The 24777-nt window shown below is 38.9% G+C and overlaps 1 protein-coding gene across 1 annotated transcript in view; it reads right to left on the bottom strand.

The window, feature by feature from the left end:
* Nucleotides 1-24777, bottom strand: part of MCF2 (MCF.2 cell line derived transforming sequence) — a 1891050-nt gene that overhangs the window by 187978 nt on the left and 1678295 nt on the right. Inside the window, exon 24 of the mRNA XM_044057533.1 lies at nt 23561-23639. Coding sequence (XP_043913468.1) covers nt 23561-23639 — 79 coding nt within the window. The remainder of the gene's footprint in view (nt 1-23560; nt 23640-24777) is intronic.

Here is a 24777-nt window from a genome sequence, read left to right as displayed (position 1 = left end):
ACTATTTCAGATCATGCTCCAATAACAGCAAATATAAAAACAGCAGGAAATGAAATAAAATGTGACATTGGCACTTTCCTATGTATTGAAAAGAGAGAAATTTAAGGAATGAGTAGTGGAGATTAGTCAGGAGCTGTCAGAGAAGATAGAAATTTCTTCTGAAAATATAGCGAGGGAGTGGGATAAAATTAAGGTGGACTTTAAAAATATTGTGGAAATAAAACAAAGGGAGCTATGGTTAAGTAGTAACAAGAATTATTTAGAGGGATTGACAAATGTTAAAGTATTGCAGAATAGGGGATTCTCTTACAATATGAAGAGGATCAACTGCAGAATGCTAAGTAGAAAATAAGGGATTACCTCAGTAATATGCACGAGCTTTGAAAGATTGTTGTTAAGCAACTATTTTTTATATTACCACTAGAGCACAAAAACTTTTAGCGCAATGACTCAGGCAACAGAAAGTAGAAAGGGCTGTCGCCAAACTTAGGGAGCCTATAACAAAGAAGGTAACAAGAGATCCTGTAGAAGTATTAGAAATATGTCAGAAATTCTGTGGGAGTCTCTATAAAGCAGAGAAATACGAAAATCAAGAAAAGATTCAAATGGAAATATTTATGGAAGAATTAAATATGCCAAGGTTAGAGGTGGATGAGGCTCAATTAGGAGATGAGATAAAAATTGTGATGTATAACAAATATACAGAAAAGTCCCCAGGGATAGGTGGTATTACTGTGGATGTTTGGCAGCTAGGAGGAAAAAACTGACAAAGATCTGGAAAGTTTTCTTGAACAGTATCTTAAGAGGAGGAGAAGTATCACCTTCTTAGTGGTAGCTGTAATACCTAAAGACAGTAAAGATCCATCAGATCCAGCTTTGTACAGGCCCATTTTAATACTAAACCATGATTATAAAGTGTTCATGTCTATAATGGCTAAAAGAATGGAAAAAGTAATGCAAAACCTGAAAGATCTGGATCAATGTGGTTTTGTGGAGGGGAAGCAAACATTCAATAACATTTACAGACCATTGATGATCCAGGGGAAAGCAGAATATAAGAAAATACCATTGTTGTTGGGGGTCTTGATGCAGAGAAAGCATTTGACAGAGTAAGGTGGAACTTTATGAGCAGAGCAATGGAAGCATTTGCATTTCCTGAAAAAATTATAAGGTTGATTAGGAAGATATATGATGGATTGAAGGTGAAAATTACAGTGGATGGGGTCCTCTCTGATAATTTCTGCTTAAGCAGAGGAACCAGGCAGGGGTATCCTCTTTCCCCTTTATTATTTGCAGTACATTTAAAACCAATGTCAAAGAAAATAAGGGACTCAGAAATTTAAAGATATAACTGGTATGGTAGTCAAGACAAGCTGGCTTTATTTGCAAATGATATTATTTTGTACCTGACAAAACCAGAAAAAGACATTACAGTGTTGTTGAACATTTTGAGACAGTTTCAGATCTTTTCTGAATACAAAATTAATGAAGCTAAAACAAAGGCAATAGTGGTAAATTATGTACTCATACATGAACTAGTTCAGGAATACCTGTATTTATGGGGACATGATAACATGACATATTTAGGAATATGGATTAAAATTACTCTAGTGTGGCAGCTAAGGATATGTGGAAAGAGACTAAACAAAAGATAATACAAAAACTGAGAAAATGGAAGCTTTGTTATATGGATATGGAAAGTAAGATACAAGCAGTTAAATGTTTTTAGTCCCTTTAGTCTTATACACAGGTCAGGCATATTTTTATCAACCAGAGGAGAAGTTGTGGGTTGTAATTAAAGAGTTGAAGGACTTTACTTGGGAGTGGAAGACAGCAAGAGTCAAGTGGGATAAGCTAATTCTTGTAGCTGAACAGGGCAGATTGGGATTACACAATCTGATGGGCTATTTCAGAGCGACACAGTTAAGACTCCTATACATAGCACAAGCGGAAAACTATAATTCAAAGTGGAAAGGGATGATGTTGAAACATGGGGGAAGCTCAAGAAACAAGGAGAGACTGGGATTTGGGATACAGGTTTTAAGTAAAATAACAATAATTATGCAGAATATTATTTCCATAAAGTAGCATAAAGTATTCTAAGAACTAAACCAACACAAAAAAGGAGATTCTGATGATAGGGATGACTGCAATTAGAGATAAAGACAATAAGCAAGAGGGGGCCAGAATATTAGAGAAAACTGTCAAAGGAACCAAGGTACTGGGAGCAAATAACTAGAGAGGAAAGGATGATAGAAATTGAAAACCGCACAGTTTTCTAAATGCATTTGTATGAATACCATCACCATTCTTTCACAAATCATAAATTCCTGTAATTCCTAATGACATGGGTATAATCTGTGTTAAAAGGTTTTTGAATGCCTTTTCTGATTTTGATGAAACTAAAATCGAATAAATTTTAGTGCTATTATACATGGTATTAGTGAATAATGTGTTTTTATTTGACAATATATTTTATCGGCAAAAAACTGCGGTGGGGCAGCGGTAGCATTGTTGCCTCACAGCAAGAGGTTCGCCCGTTCGATTCTCGGCTGGAGTACAGGAAGTGCCTTCTGTGTGGAGTCTGCATGTCCTCCCCATGGTTGGGTGGGTGTTCAAAAGACATGTGTAAATGGGCGTGCCTTCGTTGAAGGTTGCACGTCAAGCTGGCACCTTGGCATTCATCAAAATCTACTGACAATCATTAGCGGACCGGAGTTCCGCTGTGGCAACCCCTATCTGGGAAAAACCGAAAGACAAACAATATATTTTATTGGCAGAAGCATGGCGTAGCTATGGGCACATCTTGTGCCAATAGCTATGCCAAATCTGTCATGGTGACCTGGGAACAGGAATTTGTGATCAATTGTGCATATAAGGAGTTTATTTCATTTTATCACAGATTTGTGAATGATTTATTTATTTTGTGGAGTGGGTCCACTGAACATTTCCATGACTTTTTTGAACTATATCAATAGTAGTACAACATATCTGCAGTTTTCTTCTGAAACATCTGGTAAAAGTATACATTTTCTAGATGTGAACATAGGATAGAATGGTGATGGTATTTATACAAATGTGTTCAGAAAACCATGCTATCATAACCATCTTCTTCACAGAGGAAGTATGCACCCACCACACATTTTTATGAATGTAATCCACAGTCAAGCATTTAGGATGTCCAGGTTAAGTGCACTTGAAATTGATTACCAACATCACACTAATAATTTGAGAAAAGCATTCATAGAGAGAGGCTATCAGAACAAAGAAACTGCTGAAAATATTGGAGCTGTAAGGAAAGTGAGAGATACTAGTGCCAAACCCTATTTTTCCAACCAAATAAATAAGTAAAATGAGGCAGTAGTGCCACAAGATTCTGGTAAGGATATGATGTTGAGAATACCCATGTTTTTATGCAAGGGATAACATTAGGTATCAGAGAGTTATTGAGAAATACTGCAACATTCTAAAGACTGGTATCTAAAATTCCCATAAGACTTTCATCAAACAAAGGTTTATACATAAAAAGATGACATCCCTTAGAAAACGTCTTTTCTACCCTAAAACGCATAGAATTGAGAGAGTAGATACGAGAACATTTCCCTGTGGCAAATGTGCTGCTTGCAAGTATATAAATACCGTGTTTTTTACATCCTGATCAAAAGAAAAAATATACATTTAATATATATGCAACCTGTAGTTCAGAATACTTAATTTATTTAGCTTCTTGCACAGTGTGTGCTAAATTTTATGTTGGGAAATCGAGTCCTACAGGATTGCATAAAAAAACATGTTTATCATATTAGTAAGGACAGCCAAAACAGTGCCCTTTTTAAAAATATCTTTGTGACAGATTTGGCACACATTTTTATTTATAGCTATTGGTAAAGTGTTTGAGAGTGCCAGATGTGATGATATTAGAAATACTACTGAACAACTGGAAGCCAAATGAATAATCAGGCTCAGAAGCGACTATGAACATAGGTTGAATGACAGGGTGCCCATTAAATCTAAACTAAAGAGTAGGCATCTACGCAGATGAAGTAGCAGTATTGAGTGTTTGTGTAGCTGCTGTTTTAAAAGGAGTTTATACTTTTATTAGATATATTGTTTTTTATTTATTTTATATGTCTTTTAGTTAGTGTGCATAATGCTATGTATTGTTAGGATTGTGTCCCTTTTAGAGTTAGGTGAAATGCCTCAAGTGATTTGTTCATTAGAGTAGTTAATGCAGTCCATTTTATTCTTGTTTGTATCTGATGAAGCAGTATAACCTGCGAAAGCACTCATACCTTTGTGAATAAAGGGATTTGAAGAACTGGAGCAGTCTGCTATTGTTGGGCTCACTTGTGTACTTCAGATTTTAGTAAATGGCAAATTCATGTTGAGCTTACAGCAGTCCATGAAAATCTTGCTATATGTTGTTGTTTTTTTTTTCTTTAAGGAAAGTAAAAATAGTTAAGAACATTCAGGGTTACTTCTTAAGTGACATGTAAGAATGCAGTCCTATGTACATTTTAGGCTTCTTAAGGAATAAATCAAACGTCCTGATTCAGTGTTTACAGTTCTCTGTTAAAGTTCCATGCAGCAACAGAAGTAGAGAAATTATCGTTAAGAGTATTGTAACACCAAGAATTATAGTTCACCATTTTCAAATATATATGATGGGATTCCAAAACGTTGTACACTACACTACTCCAAATTAAAGGAAGTATGTTATGACTTTGGAATAGTTAAAGGGGCAATGTAACAAAAAGGGATCATGTGTGATACACATGTTATTGTAATACTGACTGTACAGTTTTATAGATAATGCACTAATGCAGTGTATGTTGCTTAGTTTACATTACAGATGCACACATAGATGCACTCAGCATATATGTATATGCACTTTATATTTGTATACATCTATTTATATCTATATCTATAAATATCTATATATGATACATATGCAGATAAAATGAAAACATACTCTATCTGAATTTGTTTTTTCTACAAAAACACATACATAAGCAACAATCTGTGGATGGCACTGTTATACAGCATACATTTGCTGGCAGTTATGGACAGCAACAGCTATGTTGAGAATGTGACATATCTATGGGCAACATACATACGTAAAAAATTATGCATCAGTGGCCATAAAATATGGCCACAACAAGCACTGAAGTAAAAGTTTTGTCATTTAGATAGTGTCTTCCTAACAAAGCCTCACAAATGTAAGCAGTATGCAAGACTTCAAAATCAAAAACAAAAAAATATATGGCTGGAGCATTATAGTCATGTACATATACTGGATACCGACTTAAAAAGTGGTAAAGCACAACAATGCAGGGCATCGACACTATCTCCCTGTGTAAAGGTTATCCCACATATGTAATCATCTGAGAATATTACTGACTTAAATGTCATATTGGCTGACATACTATGCTCTTCATGACCACACATTGCTAATGGATTTTATTAGCATGAAATGTTACAGAATGTCAGGAACTAATAACAAACAGTATCAATGTCTGTGACTCTTGTTAAGAACAAAAGTATGTAACAAGATCTACAAGCATTACAGAGAAATCCAGCTCACTTAATAAATAACGATAAAATTCTTACTAAGACCCAATGACCTAGCTGCAATTATCAGCTAAGCATCTGTAAAATGAGGTGGGGGTGATGAGGCTATTCCTGGCCCCCCCTTATCAGCGGAGGCATGGGGATGATGTTCTGATGAGACGTATGCTATTCTTGGAGCTTGAGTGAATAAAAGAGCCAATAACAGTGGTCAGAGTAGGTGAGTATGTGGACTGTGAGGGTGTGTCATTTTATTCGGAGTGGACACATTCCTAACAGCTCACAATGCTTTTCTGAATGAAGCCAGCATATAGCAGGCAGAGCCTCCCAGTAGTATGTCAAACAGCAATGGCAGTTCTGAAGCTAACTTTTCTCCTAAATCCTTTCTTCAACAGTCCATACCTTTGAGTACTTGTAGACCAGGAGGTTAAATACTTTGGTGATGCTGCATAACTTTAGTACAACAGTGAGGAGGGCTTATAGCAAATGCAGTTCCTCAGAAGTCATCACAATCCATCAAATCACCACAGATATGAACAAAAAAGAAAAGAAAATAGACTTGCAGATGAACAGGTTTATGATACAGGATGCATCACCTCAATTACAGATTAACAGAGTTACAGAAACATCTGGAGTTTGCAATGTCTTGAATACTGCAGGGGGTTGAAGCACAATGCAGTATGCTGATAACTGGATATACACACAGCTGATGTCTACTAATATGTGGAAGTCTGAGCAGCATGACATGGGTAAGATACTGAATAGTGTAATTCAGTTCGGAACAGAGAGTTGTCATTGGTTCATACATACTAGTAACGCAATTACAGTGGACAGAAGTTAACTGTAATAACACTCCGATTGCTGTAATAACCAGTATCTCATACTATTATAATAGGCTTTGTCTTGCTGGTATAATGTAGTTGTATGAAGAACTAAGCAGTTATAATTTGGATATTATAAGAAGATTTGTGAGAAACAGGAAGGAGCTAAGAGGAAATGAGAATGCCCAGCAAAGAGATGAATTATTATGTGAGAGAAGAACCGCGAAAGTCATGCATGACTGTTAAAGGAGGAAAGAGAGCAGCACTGAATAGAGAGATATGGTATCAGCTGGCACAACACACTGACCCCATGAAAACGGGGAATAAACCATTGATGATGATGATGATAATGCATTGCTTGCACAAGTAGTTTAGCTGCCACATGTGCGATGACTGTAAGCAGATAATAGGTTCTAGGTTTTTTTGGTAAAGGTTCTTTGTGTGTATGTTTACATGTGTGTACATGTGTGTGTGTGTGTGTGTGTGTATATATATACGTGTGTGTGTGTGTGTGTGTGTGTGTGTGTGTGTGTGTGTATACACGCGCGTCTATATATAATTTGATAAGATGATTTTTGTTAATGAAGAACTAGGTCATGACTTGGTGCATCCACAAGTTCACTATAATGTACAGTGCAGGGCTACATTGTATATGCATTTAGGCAAAGCTGTTTGAAGTGTGCAGTAGCTACCAGAGACCATAAATACTGATGGTGTACAAAGCTCCTGTAGTGCAGGGAATACTGCTCCTGTAGTGCAGGGAATACTGAAATTAGACTTCAAAATCAGAAAGAAGATAAACTTGTTAAGCACCTTTCATATGTTCCAAGTATAAGGTGTATGTGATACTTAACAGATGCTTGTTAAGCACCCTTAAGCTCTGTTAAGAACAGGTCTCATGCTAGGCAGAAAAAGTGGACAATGCTGGCTAGCAAAAAACTGAGGTAAAAGAGCTTTAACATCTTTTTAAGAACTTCCTTCTGTCACACTTATAAAGTCAGGCAGAGTGAATTCAGAAACTACTTTTAAAGCTATTTGTTCTTCAGACAGACACAATTTCTACACCCTGTTATTTCAACATTGAATATTTTACTGTTTTTCTAAGGCTATGAAAACTGGTAAAACACATTGTACTCCTACACTTTTTTCTATATTGCAACTGTTAGCCCACGGAGAAGGTAAAGCTCCATGCACTAAAAAAGAATTACAATGAGGTCTCACTGGTCAAAACCCCTTATTATGTGCTTTCGACATGGCTGCCAATATTCACTGCTGAGCTTTGCTCTTGGAAGTAATTTTCAAGGCATCCATGTCTCTAATACATAATGGTAATTCTTTGGATTAAGCTCTTCTGAATTTGTTGGATGTTGTGTTTTCATGGGAAACAATAAAGTAATAAGAAATACTGTTGATGTTTTACCAAAAAAAAATTATATTGCTACACAGATGAAACAGCCTAACTCTGAGAATCTGAAATAAAAGGATTTTCTATTAGTGCACAGCTTACTTATATCACCACCATTAATTTGCATATTATCTACAAGTCTTTGCCATGTAACAATAATGTTTTTTAATATCAGTTTTCTAAGTTAGCACTGTGTATTCCAGCTTAGAAATCCACAACCTTATTGCAGTATACCTTCCCCATACTGTACAGTTATACACTGCAGTCACCTTATGTGTTATGCAAAATGGAAATATATATATATTACTGTTGTGAAAGTTCTTAAATATTATTTGAATTGATAATATGCACACTAGTTTCCTAAAGGTATTAATATGCTTGGCAACTGTATAAAACTATTATTTGTATGGCATAAAATTTAGAAATAAATTTTTTTGGACTGATTTGGATCTCACCTACATTGTATAGATTCTTGCCAGAATATATTTAGCTTACAAGGTAGATAACTAGCTAGTTGATAACTACATAAGTCAGTTATACAATGTTGTTACCAGAATTATTTAGCTACTACAACTGGATGCAAAACATGCGACCCCACAGAGAGAAACATAACCCCTACCATACCTCTAATTTTTCATGCAACAATAAAATATACAATTCAAAGCAGTAGTATCATTATAATTTGAATATGTGCAATACTTGTTTAAGCTGTGATAGCAATATTGTGTGCTTGTACAGTGTGTGCATGACACACTAGAATATAATGTAGGGATGTTGCAGTACACTTTTAATATAATGAAGTTAACACATACACAAGGATTCATAAAGATCCCCACTGCGGGTCGTAAGGCCCTGTTGCTGTAATTCAGCGATTTGCAATTCAGAGACACATTAGCCACAATGACAAAAGACCGCTTTATCAGCTAATTTGCATAACTCAGAATCAGATTTAACTACAGTTGTGTGCAGATCAGTACTACTGGTGTTAGTTAATAGTGTAGGTGGGCACAATGCGTAAGCAGAGGCAATCCCCAGTCACTCTCTCACAATATACACATTCACACCACAGACCCTATGCCTGTCCATGTGTTGTCTGAATATCCCTGATGTCTCCTTTTCCCCTGCCCTAGTAATTCTAAGATGAATAAAGTCAGTCATTAATGCCAAACACTCAAGTGTCATACTTCATCTCCTGCAATAAATGCATGCTAGGGTAAAAGCTGTTATTCTAGGAGGATGCGGCATGCACAGTGTTTCCTGTCACTCACCTCATACATCACGACATGTTGCATACAAGCATATGAAATCTGAAGGTAAAGCTACTCAATGCTAGAAGTCTAAACCTCAAAATGCACTCTTTCGAGGCACTCCTAGAAATGGAGAACATCGATATCTGTGCAGTAATGGAGACCTGGTTCAAGGCTCCAGAGAGCACCCCCGCAATACCAGGCTACAACTCCTACCACACTTTTTGGTCACAAAACCAAGACCAAAACACTAAAGGTGGAGGAGTGTCCATATTCACCAAGGATATTCACACCTCCAGGCTGGTTGCCCAACACAATGCATCTGAAATTCTCCAGGTGAAACTAACACTAGGTAAGACTGCAAAATCCAAATTGTAGCTTGCTACAGATCCTCCACCATGCCCCAAGATTCTCACTACACCTTTCTAAACATATTGGAAAATATTAAGAATCAACCAAACACCCTAATATTGGGTGATTTCAACTACCCTGCCATTAAGTGGGAAAACTACTCGGGTACCAACTCCTTTTCCCAACGGTTCTTGGAATTCATAAATTCCAACGCCCTGTATCAACTAATCCATTGTCCCACCAGGGGCTCCAATAGCCCAGACGTGGTCATTACCAAAATGGGAGATAGATGCTCCACACCAGTGGTCACCCCCTCATTGGTCAGGTCTTACCATAAGCAAATCACTCGATATCCACATCCCACCCCCACCCCCAGTAAGGAAACCTCCTTAAAAAACTTCTCCAAAGCCAACTTCATGCTACTGAAGTTAGAAGTGACAAACTTCACGACACCCATGCAGATGGGATCTGAAAGTTCGACTGCAGAATCCTACACTAAGGCACTGTACGAGCACATCCACTCGTGCATGAATTCTGCCATCCTAAATAGAACCAAGATGCTCTTCTCCAAAAAAAGGAAGCCAATAAACTATACAACAGAAGGAAGAAACTGTTGCAGAAAAGAGGAAAATCCCAGGATGCAAAAAACTCCCTCACCAGCCTCAGTAAGAAGCTGAGATCCCTCATAAAATCCTCAAAAGCTAGTTACAAAAATAAAATTGCCAAAGATTCCAAAGTCAACCACAAGGCAAAGGCATTCTATAGTTATGTCAAGAATCTTAACGACAATGCTCAGATCTGTTCTGAGCTACAACAGAATGGCATTAAATATACTGATCCCAAGGATATTGCCAATATCCTGGCAGATTGATCTAGTAACTTCACCCCCCTCTCACCCCCTAAAGGGCCCATCTCAATACCAAAAGATTGCCAAATTCCGGTAATCACGGCCACACAGGTAGAAACCGCACTCTCCAAAGCCAAGAATACAGCATCCATGGGACAAGATGACATCCCAGGCTGTGTACTACATGAACTACAAAATGAAGTGGCACCTCACCCAAGTGTCATGTTTAATCATAGCCTCACCTCAGGCTTCATGCCCACTGAGTGGTGCACAGCTACATTTATCCCACTCCACAAGGGGGATCCACCTCGGATCCTGGGAACTACCATTCCATCAGTCCGACAAGCCTGATCTGCAAGGGAATGGAACGCATTATCATGGAACTTATAAACAAAGACATTGGCAACCTTCAAACACTGGACCCCACCCAGTTTGGTTTTGTGAAGGGCCGATCTTGTCTCCTGAATCTGACTGACCTCTTCTAATCAGACTCCAGAGCTATGGATGAGGGTAAGGCAGTCCACACAGCCTATCTGGACCTCGTCAAGTCCTTTGACACCATCCCCCACTCTGGAATCATAGATATACTTACTAAGCTGGGCATAAATTCCTATGTCACTCGATGGGTTACCAACTGGCTTACTGAAAGAAACCAGACTGTAAAAGTAGCCGACTCCAAATCCAGCTCCAGACCAGTGACAAGTGGAATACCTCAGGGTTCAGTTCTGGGACCACTTTTGTTTGGCATCTACTTCTCTGAAGTACAGGCCACCACTAAGGGACTCTGGCTAACAAAGTTCGCAGATGACTGCAAACTGGGAGCCATTATTGAATCCCCAAATGATGTGGATTTTCTACAATAGGGCCTTACAGAAACAGATGCCTAGTGCCAGAGCCATGGTCTCAAGCTTAATGCCAAGAAATGTATAGTTAGCCCCTTTGGAAAAAAACATGTACCCATGAATTACCACATAGGTGGCAGGACACTAATCGAAAGTGTGATGAGAGACTTAGGGACACAGGTGGACGGTGGTTTCACTTTTGATAACCACATCGCCACAACAGTCAGGAAATCCTTCTATGTGACACACCTCATCACTAAGGGCTTTTCATCCAGAAAAAAGGAGGTCATTGTCCCACTGCACTCATCCCTCATTAGACCCATTATAGAGTATAATGCCCCATTTGGTATGTACCTCACAAGACATCTGCAACAGCTGGAAAGGCCAGAGAAATACCTCACTAAAAGAATCACAGGCCTAAAGCAGATGCCATATGCTGACCATCTAAAAAAAACTCCAGCTATAATCTGTGGCAAACCGTCTACTCAGAGGCGATCTCTGCTTAACATACAAGGCCATGTCAAACCCTGAGCTGTTGGACATGCTCCACTTAAAGAAATCCCAATCCCTCAGAGCCACACGCTCCAGGGATCTAAACCTTGTCATCACAATGAACAAAATATGCTGGAGGGATAGGTTCCTAACCCAGAGACTCCCCATATTCTGGAATAGACTGCCCATACATGTCAAGCAGAGTGCCTCATTGGCCCTCTTCAAAAGGAACCTTGATGATTGGATGGGAGATAGGAAATTCACCCCAGGGATCATGTCAGTCACCCTGCTAGACAGGGGTCCAGAGAAGTAAGTATTGTAGGAAGAAATATCCAGGGAATTGTTATGGCTAGGCTTGCATAGGCCCTACGGCCAGTAGTCTAGTACCAACCTATGAACCTAAGATCTTCAATGCATGTTTAAAAAAATACTGCTGCACTAGCTTCTAATTTAAGTCAGTGGGATAATGCAGGGGTTTTGTGGGTCAAAGGTGCATGGTTCAAGTCCCTTTGGACTTTGATATTATTCTTTTTGAATTATGTAGTTTAAATTCTACTCCTGATGTCTAGTGGTAGCACAGAGGACCAATAACCTTCTATAAGAGATGGAATGTACATGGTTTGAGTCATTGTAGTGCCTTTAACAAATGCTACTTACCCTGGTGTCTAGTGCTCCCCTTAGCCTCCTGATCTCATTCCCTTTAAGTGACACTCAGACAAGAGTTTAGAGTTATTCCTCATGGCTGATGTCTCCCCATCCCCATTCTATTTAAGTGCCAAGCAGGCACACAATTAATGAGTTATCCTTAGTAGCTAGTGGTTACCCCCACTCAATGTCACAGGCTCTGCTCATTAGGGGTGTGTGGAAGTACAACAGCCACTCCAACCTCACCACACACACACACACACACACACACACACACACACACACACACACACACACACACACACACCCCTACCTAGCTCCCCTACCACTACATTCCAAGCAGACAGACACACACACACACACACACACACACACACACACACACACACACACACACACACACACACACACATGCAGCCCCTGGCATATACTAATGAATACACCTCCTAACACTAAACTCCAGTGGTGCTGCTAATTTACAAGGCTGAGTGATTTTCTGAATTACTTGGCATACAGAAGTCTTCCTGGAGGCATTTTCTTGGGGGGAGGAGCACAGTCAATTAGCATACATCACTCCCCCATACTGCCTCATTAGCATGTAGCACAGCATGGAGACAGGTTGATGTGGTGCTGCACTACTTCATGTAAAAACACTCTGGTAGGACTGCTTCTGAATACCAAAAGGTTACTGTGAGACGTACACATGAACGCAACCTTTATGGATCCATCCCATAATGTACAGCATAAGTATATGACAAGGAAGCATGGATTACATATGCAACCTACACCTAAACATCTCTAGTACACTACCATATCCATATATGCATAAAGTGCATCATCTTTAAACTACCTATCAAAACACCTTGAGCTACAACAGCAGAAATGTACCCAATTAACATACGGAATAGGAGCCTTTCAGCACTGCAATACCTCACCATTATGTGAAATGATATTTACATCATTAATATTATGGTGATATGGCAGCACAATGTATCTCATATGCACCTCCATTAGGAATATATGTCTCATCTGCAATGAGTGTGAAGACAAACTGCCTAGAACATATTATGCATTCCATATTAATTGCAAATGTGACTGCTACACTGATAAACATAATGCATGTTGCACATATTTTATATTACTTGAATATGCAGCTGCTATCAGTACACTGTATAGCAGGTCTACTGTTTTGCTGTCATATAAAATTTTCAACAGGTATGCAAAAACGCACTCATGGGTAATTGGGTGATATTTTAACCATAACTACGAATGTTATTTTCACAGCTGCCTACACATATAGCTATGTTTTATGAGCCTATAACAATAAAATGCAATATGTATTAATATGGCTGCTCGAACCATTGAGCAGTGGTATGTGAGTGCATTATTATGTTAATTTGTGCCCACAATACTTCGTATTATCAGATGTTACATATTACTTTATACTGTAACCTCATGTGCACATACTGCTGAGACTACTGCAAGCTAACAGATAGCAGTGTATGTAATACAGGTATGACCATATTGCATGGTACTATAGCTGTAATATTCAAGAACCATCTGCAAGTCCAGGTGTTCCTGCAGCTCCTCTCATCCCTCACTCTGCATCATGTGTGTTTCTCTGCAAGGCTTTTGAGTTTACATTGGCTGGGCTGAATTTCTTGGAAGCATGGCTCCTCTAAGCCCTCCTCTTTCAGACAGAACAGTTACTCAACATCACTCAAGTGCTTAACCCTCTGTGTTGGGATCATTATCTGGATGCAGGAAGAGAATTAGCCTAAAGGCTATCACTGACACTCATGTAGAATGGTTTGAAAGAGAAGGCTAGACCTTTATCACTTGGCATCATCATGCCCCTCTCCGCATGTTCGCCCTGTTTATCCAGCCCAGCTGCTTTTTATGGTTCTGATCTTCACCAAAACCCAGGATCAGAAGAACCAGCTGCTTTACATCAGCACAATATCCCTCTCCCTCCTCCTCAGTCTGAGAGAACAGGCATAACCTCATCAGTCCTTTCTACCACCAGCTTGTCCACATGCCTGGGCCACATTAATGAACCAGGTTACCTCAGTCATTGTTAAGGCTTCAGCAGCTGGCCTGCTCTACAAGTCTTTCAGAATTTGGCACATACTTTTGGATTGTTGGCTGACGTGGTCAACACAAATGCCATCATTAAGAAGGTGCACCAATGGCTTCACTTCTTTTGAAGATTGAGGAGAGCAAACCTACCATCAACAGCTCTCACAAACTTCTACAGGTGCACCACTGATAGTATAATGACAAACAGCTTTACAGCATAGTATGGAAGCTGTTCTGCTTCTGAGCACCAGTCCCTCCAGAGAGTACTGTAAGCAGCTGAGAGGATTATCAGGAACTCCCTCCCATCCATACAAGACCTGCAGATGTCCAGATGTCTCAGCAGGGCAAGGAAAATAACCAGGGGTACCACTCATCCAGCTTACAAGATATTCTCACATTTAACATCAGGAAGGTGCTTTTGATGCATACGCTCCAAAACCAAGAGATTCAGAAACAGCGTTTTTCCACTAGCCATCAGGTTACTGAACTCTAGAAAGAGTACCCTTCACACTGGATATTAAGCCAGTAATCCAACAATACTAAAAAGATTCTATAGCGCAATATGTAACACGGTCTTACTTGCAACCAGACAGCAAAAAAATAGGTACAAATCTGTACACTGATTAACATAAAATTGGCACATATAATTATGCATCCTCGCCCACTCCAATGGAATTGTGGGATATCAACTTTCAAATGCAAACTGAAGAACAGACAACCAAAATATGGCCCCAGACCCTGTAGTAAATGGTAAATATTTTTTTTGAAATGTGTAGCAATGATGTTCAATGGGAAGGGAGAAGATGATGAACCTTAGGATTTTGTTTTTGGTGACTTGCAATATGTGGGTTTTGTGGTAAAAGTAAAACATTTAATGGTGCACAATATTCTAATCTTAACAAAAGAATATTATAGTTTTCTAGGACCTTCAAAAGTCATTCTCCATGTCTCCATGGCCTACTGATCAATGGCATAGTTAGAGTTTGTACCACCCATGGCTGTCTGAGTTTGCCGCCCTGAGGTCTCCCCATACACAGCCCTCCCTCCTGCAGCCATTCCAATGTCCCATTTACCATAAACACTGTAATGTGCATACTGCTTTACTTCTACAATGACTATTTGGATTTTATTTTACATTTTATAGCACAAACACGAATAGACATCTGCTAAACAAAGCAATACAGTGTCACAATGAAAATAGACTTAGCATTAAAACCTCTCAGCCCTTGAAAGTAAACTCACATTGATTGAAACAGCATTGAAACCCACATTCAAAGAAACTGCATCTGGCTAGTGGCGGATAAAGATTACCTTTGAGCTGTTTTCAAATCACAGGCCCCTTGCACTCAAAACATACATGTGTTCTTTGATACACTTTCATGATTGGATTAAATTATATTCCTTGTATAATGCAGCACACTTGTTAGAGTGTGTTTTAATTTTGTTTTGAACATTTTTCCAGTAAGCAATGAAACAGAATGCATGAACCAATAATGACAAACTTCCCAATGCAGAACATTTCCATCATAACAGTCTACTCAAACGTCTACAATCCACCAGTATCAGTAAATATGCACACTCTGCTGAAGTAAAAGTCACATAATTCCACATTAAAGGGATCTGTAACTAATGAAGAGGTTACTGCTAGCAAACAACTTTAAAATTCATTGTTTCATCTACAAATAAAGTGCCTGTTGCACTTGATTAATAAATTGCATGTTGCATTAAAAAATGATAGGCTAGTAATATTGCAATAGGGAATAGATGGCAAACTGATAACAGGTTCATAGTTACTAGGTATCTCTGCCAAAGAGGACATTCTCAGGACTGCAACATCCCCCTTTAAAGGTACAACACAATACAGTGTTTCAATAATCCATCTACAAACTGCGGTAGAAGAGCCCACAGCCTTCTGCATCAAAAAGCAAGTATTCTACCTGTTGTGCTACTAACACAAACAAACTTGGCATAAGCAGTGCTAAACCTCTCTCCCGCTGAAGAACTATGCAGCACAAGAAATCTAGAAAAAGCCAAAATTTATTGGGGGGGGGGGGGTGGCCCATAACCAGGAATGCACTTTAAACATTGCTTGTATAATCTTATAAAAGTTGCTATAATAAAATGATTTGTGTTAATATGCATTTCTTGAAAGATAAAAAGACTGAAACTTGAATGACTATTATTATTTAGTGAATTCAGTTCTCACTAATTTTCTAGAAAACCATAAATTTTAAGAGGAACACACCAAAGAGCCAAACATGAACAAAAGTGGTGGTGTGAGCAGGGAATTCTGGCTCTTGCTCCTTGTACCTAAGGTACAGGGTTTGAGCCTGAGTAACACTAACCACCAGGTATACTTAACTGGGACATTTTACAGAGACACACACAGAGACACACACACACCCATACACACAGACAGACACCCCTAAATGTAGCAACAGTTAAACAGAGCACACACACACCCCTAAATGCAGCAATGGTTGAACAGAGCACACAAACACACCTCAAAATGCAGCAACAGTTGAATAGAGCACACACACCCCTAAATAAAGCAATGGTTGAATAGAGCACACACACACCCCTAAATGCAGCAATGGTTGAATAGAGCACACACACACACCCCTAAATACAGCAATGGTTGAGTAGAGCACACACCCACCCACCCTAAATGCAGCAGCAGTTGAATAGAGCACACACCCACCCACCCTAAATGCAGCAATGGTTGAACAGAGCACACACCCACCCACCCTAAATGCAGCAACGGTTGAATAGAGCACACACACCTTAAATGCAGCAATGGTTGACTAGAATGTCCGTGTACTTATAAACTGCAGCAACTCACTGGTTGAACATGTTTACACCATATAATAAACTAGTGGAGTTATAATGCTCTACCTACATACAGCAGCCGTAAATGCACATGCCAGATAAACTAAATGCAGCAATGGTTGCGGCTGAATAGATCAACACCAGATAAACTAAATACAGTTGCGAATGAATGTTGAACAGAGTGGCCCTAACTAAATGCAGCAATGGTTGAACACACAGTTAAACAGAACCAGCAGATAAACAATGGTTCTTATCAGCACAACATTTCTTACCTGGAGGACTCTGCCAAATGTAAATTATGCTGCCCACCATCCGTTAAATTCCGTATTTTCCTTCAAGTTCAACAGGCAGTAGCTGATGTCATCACGCATACCCCTGTAGGCTGGTGATGCATGGTGACATCAGCCAAAAAATTAAAGTGGTAAAAAAAAAAAAAAAAAAAAAAAGCAGACCAGGAAATTTGAAAATTAATGGGGCCACTCGGGAATTCGAGGCAGCCCAATATTTCACTACTTTCCCCTCAAAACCAGTAAATACTGAGGAATTTGATATGGTTGAGAGGTCTGCCTTAAATCAATCACTTAAGTTCATTTTTTCTAGTGAAAATAAGCTAATAACCTAGTAATGAGTGACAATCCATAAAATCAGTGCAATAATGCAAGTATTTATTATAGTTGTGTTTGCCATCTGTGTCTATAGAATTTTGTGTATTATTGTCATAATAAATGTAGTCTACATTTTGCATGCACATTGAGCCAGAAGAAACATAATTTCGCTCAGTTCGCATTTGTGTAAATTAAAGTGACAATAAATTTTACTTTGATGTTGATTATTCAGTGTTGTGAATATTAGCATTGTGTGCTATCAGTCCCTAACAAGCTTCACATTTTGCACAGCATAAGATTTTGAAAAAAAGCATGCTAATATAGCACATTAGTGATATGTAATATTGGAAAGGTAAGCACGGTGGCCAGTATGTCATACAAATCTGTAACATTCTGAAACATGGACACAAATGGGATTATTACCTATGCATAGGAGAAAGTGTGTCTGTTGTACTCTATTGTGTTTTGGGTTTGTATTGTTTGCTCTTGCCATGTGTTTCTTTTAAGGAACACTTTTGTATGGAAGACACTACTTGTGTATTGTGATAGTACATTTGTAAGGCTTTCTTTGGAAACTGTTTTATGTAGATGGCAATTCTTCCATTGCGGTTTTTGTTACCTACACCTTTTTTGGGTAATGATGCATATTTTTCTACAGCTAAGTCATGTTCTGAGCATACAAAAATGTTTGCCATCCAAAACTGTTCGTAACATGCCTGATGCCAATATCATCTGCAAGTAAGTGCGTATCTATGTGGCTATAAAAAGTGAATCAATATGATGTTCACTTAGAGCATATGTTCGTTTTTCTCATGTAACCTTATAAATACATATATAACCATATTGTAAGCAAAACCAACATGCACTGCATTAATGAACTGCATAAAAATCTGCGCTCTCATGTTACAGTTCACATGAACAATGTTTGTTGCATTTCTCCTTTAATTACTCCAAAACCTTTGCAGTACAGTAGTGTAGGACTTTTTGGAATGTCACTTGTGTAAGTGCATATATAGCCATAATGTAAGCAAAGCCAACATATACTGCTTAGTACATTTGGTAAAATCTACTTTGTCAGTTTTACTGTTTGTATGCATATCGCACATGAACATTGTTAGTTCCAATGCCCTTTAATCATTCCAAAGAATTTGGAGTAATGTACCGTAGGCTTTTTGAAATCCCACCCATAAAATCTTGAAGACAAACATTATTTCCCTTATATAGCTGTATTTCTCCAGTGCAGTAAACATATTATATTTACACAGTTTTAAGCAAATTGACATAAAAATTAAATAACCTCCTAAACATTTACACAGGGCCTTGCTTTCCTCCCCCATTACTTTACTATTGTAACTATACAATTAACATCGTCTTTGAGCAGTGATAAATCATTCCTTAAAATTAAGTTTCCCCCACATTTCAGATACTTTCACACTACAGGATGAAAGTATATGAAATTGTATAAGCATCCTTTGAAGATATATGCATTCATGAAGCTGGGACAAGTGTAGTTCATTTGACCCTACTTTGAATAAGTGCGATTCCATCAGCAAGACAATGTAATTTCCCAGATGGTAGAAAAGGGAAAAGAAATTTCTTGCCCCAGATGTCAGAAGACCCTAAAAAGACAAGTCCCAAAACAACCTGCACCAAAACATGTACAATATATACAACAATATATATATATATATACAGAAATATAAACATGTAAACTCACCACACACCTAAATACAGAAATGCTGTTGAAGTGGCAGTAGCCCTAGTGGAATGAGGCCTAATCAGCTGGAATCTCCTTTGCCATGATGGAATAATAAAATGCAATGTAAGCCAATATGGAAAATCAAAAGGCTCTACTGCCATAAGGGCCCTGCAAACTCAGACACCCTTCTCTAGAAGTAATAGCCAACAGAAAAGTAGTCTTCCGCCATGACAATATTTTCAGTGCAGCAGCTGCAAAAAACAAAAGGTTGTAAGTTTTTTTTTTCCAAAACAAAATTGAGATCCCAAGCTCTACGTAGCCTACATTGGGGTATATTCTCCTTAACCCTCTGAGAAAGAACTTGAAATGTGAACAAAAAGGTGGTCACAATCATAGTGAGTTGAAATGAAATTGTGATGCTGCTCTTATGGAAGAAGAACAACAAACCTTCCAATAATTATAATTCATATTCAATTTCCATTGCCAAGCATCAATTAAATCTCCAAATTCTGAATCAAATGCTGTAAAAATAAAAAAAATAAAATTCATTTTCTTCCATTTTTCTCCTTTACTCTCCTTCTTCTTTCCTCATAATCACATTTAATGAGGTTGAGGTGCTGAGAAGCTGTGTGTTTCAGACCTGTATGCCAGAATATGTTAAAAGAGAAAGAGAGTGAAGCTGACATGAAAGATGACATGAGATGAGACTGAGATATAGAGGAATGGTACCAGTGTTGCGAGGGCCAATCTGAGCTATCAAAAAAATCCTCCTTGGCCTGTCTCTGACCTTTTAATAGTACTTTGGAAGAAGCGGTAGAGTAGCAAAGGGCATACAATGAAAGGTTTTTTTTCTGAAAGACAGAGCATCCCAAGCTGTGTGTGTTGTGTGATGAAACAATACTTGCACAGCTGGTGGAATGGCCCTATGTGAAGTAACTGTAAACTTGCTTTGTGAGCTCTTTTCTTCTTTGAGAGGAACGCCTGAGCATGCCTTTGAAAAATTGTGCGGAATAAAAATTTGTAACTAATAAAATGATATCCACCACAATCATGTCTGTTGAGTAACCCATAATTTAATTCAAGATTTCTTTTTAAAGAGAAGGTCAACCTCCCAAAGTGGCTCTGCTGCGTGACAGAAATAATAGCTGATTAACGAGGTCATTGGAACTGTTTACGAACCGACCTGAGCAGTGCCCTCAGAAGTCTGAAAACCAGGTCAAAGCCCCTGTTCTACCTTTGAGCCTCTGCCCCCCCCTGCTCCCTAGACCGCCTAGACCTAGAGGGATAACTGAGAGCCATAAATTTCTACTAACACCAAATTCAGGCCTATTTCTAATGGCTGCACCTGCAAAAATCTTTAACAGCTTGCATAGACTTAGCTTTGTCCTCCATTTTCTTAACCACATCGCTACCACAAACAAGGCACACACATCAGACTGTAAAGGAGCATCCAAAATAATCCAAAAATCCTGCCCAGCTAATCATGATCCTTCAACCAGACATGCCTGCAGAAGAACCTGCTGGTAAGCAAAACCCTCGCAGAGGCCTTCGCTTACCCACAACTCACAGCATCAGAATAACACTCAATTTGTTGCTACACATGAACCAACCAAAGCAAACCTTACACTCAATATCTTCCGTAGGAAGCACTTCCGCTTTTAGATGAACCTTTAATGATTCATTGCTCTCTGATTTAGAAATAAGAAACTGACAGTGAAAGAGCTCAAGAAGCTCTCATGGCCTCTTTGGAACAAGTATACCCCACTTTTCCCCACCATCTTTAGCAGGTTGAACCTGAATTTTAATAGTTTCCACGTCTGCCCTAGAAATCTTTTTTTAGTCTGCCCTAGGGCCCTCGGGCAGTTTTGGTCTGCTTAAGGGCTCTATTTATGATATTCAGGCTTCAATATGTTCCAAGGGTACCTAAGAGTCAGGTTCACAGGAGGAGGCAAAGAAGGGAGGTTCAGGGAAGCCTCTAAACATCTTTCCACCACATTCAACACAGGAGGAATAGCTAAAGGCCTATGCTGGGTCCAAACAGAACTCCCTCCTCCCTTTCCTGAGTCAGAGTGCACCTTCCTTCCTTTTGTGGAGACGAATCATGAAATGCAGCCATGGAGATGAAATGAGAAATCCTCATCATCAGACGTAGAAGTGGAGAAAGCTCATCCTCAATCACAGAAAGTTCTGAAGCCTCTGAACACTCCACAAAACATCAAAAAGCCTCTGTGGGACTGCTCCCCACTATCAATAACCTCGGGTTCCACCCTAGTTATCAAATCTTTGGGGCATTTACCCATAATCATAGTAGTATCACCCGAACCGCCATTTTAAGCATATGTTTCTTAGGTACAGAACCCAAATGCTAGGGGAACTACCCCCTGAAGAGAAAGAGAGCCTACAACTCAAAGAAGAGTCCTGAGAACAGTCAGAGAAGAGAACTACCTTGGGGGAAGACCTCCTGACACAATCCTTTCCAGAAGCCAGCCCCTGGGACCTCCTGAGATCCGGTACATCCTGAGTGAGTATTCTAAAGAACTGGCCGCGGGAGGAAAACGGCCGGCAACCTCAACTATTTTCTCTTTGCAACACGCGAGACTGCCGGCTGCCGGGCGGTCGTACTTCCTTCACTTATTTATGCCAGCGCTTCTAGAGACTTAACCTGGCTCATCCACGGCTCTTTATATTTGCAAACGCTTCCCAAACACTAACTACCCTGTCTAACCTCCTATACAGCGCTGAACAACCACCTTGAATAGCACCACTGATAGGATCTGATAGGATGTTCTCAAACAACTATTTCATGACAGCAAGCAGGGTAATCTCCCAAAAGCACAGTTTGCTGGACACTTCTCCAGCATCTGGAAGAGGCTCTATCTGTATAATCTCACCTCCTTCCTTGATCATTTTTGTACGATCCGCACACATGCTAGGACAACAGTTTCTTTCTTCTGCTCATTTACTTATTCACAAAAGCCACCTTCCTTCACTGATGCAGTGGTATCTTGCTGAATTTAAAAAGAAAAGGCGTTTACTAATTCACTATTGAGCTCCAAGCAAAACGTTCATACTCACGCCATGAAAGTCCTGTTTCACAGTCTTTTTAATCGATGCACTAGGACTAACAAAAGTAACAAGATGCAGAAAACAGCATAAACACCGGGATACCGTCGCAAGATCAATTCTCAAGCTGACGTGTGGACCACAATGGTGGGAAACAGAAAAGAATTTAGGAGTTTCCCCCTCACTATTTTATGTTGCATTTCTGAGTTGGGACAAAAAGCAACAGTCTGAGAATGTGGGAAGAAAATGTTGCTGGTAAGGTGATAGATTGAGTTTTACTGACTGAGTGGTACATGTTGAAAATCAATAAATCATGACTGGCTGGTGGAGGTATCACTTTGTTCTTAGAAAGAGGAGAGAAAAAAAGAGATAAAATGTGTCTTTGTTTGTGGAAGTGAAGTAAGCATTTTCCAGAGGAGTAGAGAACCATGCAGGAGTAGGTGACAGCTAATGTCACGTGCAGAAATTTGAATGTTGGCATAGTTAATGGCGGGGGTACATCTAGATAGGAAGTACCTGTAAATAGTTCATGAACCAGTGTATTTACTGAGCTACCAAATGTAAATAAATAAGAACTAAATAATGTCCACCTAAATGGATCTGCAGAGTACAATGATGCATCTGTGTGTGTGTTGAATATTCCATAGCAAGCAATTACTCATCATAAATAGTGCAGCGTGGATCATCACAATGAAATGCTGGAATATGAAATATAATTATGGCCTTCTGCCATCTGAAAATGGCCATAACCTCTCAGCAAACCCACAAGCTGCATTACTGCATTAATAATGAAATAAGTCACTTTATGAGAAAGCTGAACCAGGCATTTTAAACATTATTTTTCTTTGCTAAATGTAAATGCCCAGTTGAAAATTAACAAAAAATGAAGCATTCTTTCTACCAACATAGTACACACTGTGTTAATATTGTAATGTTAAATCACTGCTGCCATCAAATTAATCATTACCACATCATGATGTATATGATAAAACCACAATCTGACTTATGTTTAGTAGAAGTCTTTAAATTTACCTTCCTCTTGTAGACAAAATTATTTTTAGTTATACCTTTTAGAAGCTTTTGTTGATTTGTAAGTATTTTTCTAATTTCATTCAACCACGCCATCTTCTCTTCTACTGTTGGAGCCTAAAGGAAACAAACACATTCAGAGCATTTTTGCTCCTAAAGACACAGCAACTCCATCAAAAAACAACAGAAAAAGAATATGCTTTTTCTCATTTTCTGTAACACAGCATATGAAGTTGATTTGTACTGAGTATTTCATCTTTTTTAGCGACTTTAAAGTTATCTTTTGACTTCACATTTCTGAATCCTGTGGTAATGTTACCCATCACAAGTCATGTTAAATACTACAAACAGAAGTATATTTCTTGAATTTGACCTATCATAATCTGTTTATACTCTTGAGCATGATTTCCTAAGATGTGTTTCACTTTATTATCTTTCTAACAAAAGGAGAACACTACTGTCCCTATATAAAAATATCTTCTTCCCCTCATCATTAAAGAGGTTTAAAATTGGCTAGCAAAAACTTCAAATGTATTAAAAATGTAAGGCTATCTTTGCATTAAAAATTGCCACTTTCATCAAAAACAACCACAAAACTGTCTACAACTATATTTGCAATCTCAGATGTAATAATCATTTAATCTCTGAACTAATATCCAGCAACTCCATCTACTCTGATCCCCATGTCATCACCAACATCTTGCTAACAAATTCAGCTCCAACATCAAACCACTGACCTAACCTTCCCTCCATCTACTCTGATCCCCAATGTCATCACCAACATCTTGCTAACAAATTCAGCTCCAACGTCAAACCACTGACCTAACCTTCAGTCTCCACATTATCTGCCTAACTTATATTCCCCCAATTCATCTCTGTAAAAGACCAGAAGCATCACTTCCTTGTAGCCAGGTAACATACCTGACTATCTCTTGGTAAGCACTAAATACATACCCTCCATAACCTATGTATTCTCAGTCTATGCATAAATTACGTACCTGCCACTCGGCAAATGCCACAGGGGTTCTACTACAAAAGGTTGGCTGCACCACAAATCCAGGTAATTACAGACCCATAGGTCTGGCCAGCATCATTTCTGAGATCATGGAAAGTAGCACAGATCTCAAAAACAATGATTAAAGGAACCTTCAGTCCTTCATTCCAAAACAATCTGGCTTTGTAGGCCCTCCCTACTCACACATCAATTTCTTCAGTAGGATCACAGAAGCAACAGATAAGGGCCATGCTATCCCTA

The sequence above is a fragment of the Protopterus annectens genome, chromosome 15.part0 (assembly GCF_019279795.1).
Source record: "Protopterus annectens isolate FY-2018-M chromosome 15.part0, PAN1.0, whole genome shotgun sequence".
Classification (NCBI taxonomy): domain Eukaryota; kingdom Metazoa; phylum Chordata; order Ceratodontiformes; family Protopteridae; genus Protopterus; species Protopterus annectens.
Note: the sequence above shows the minus strand (reverse complement) of the source record. Positions and strands in the feature narration are given on the sequence as shown.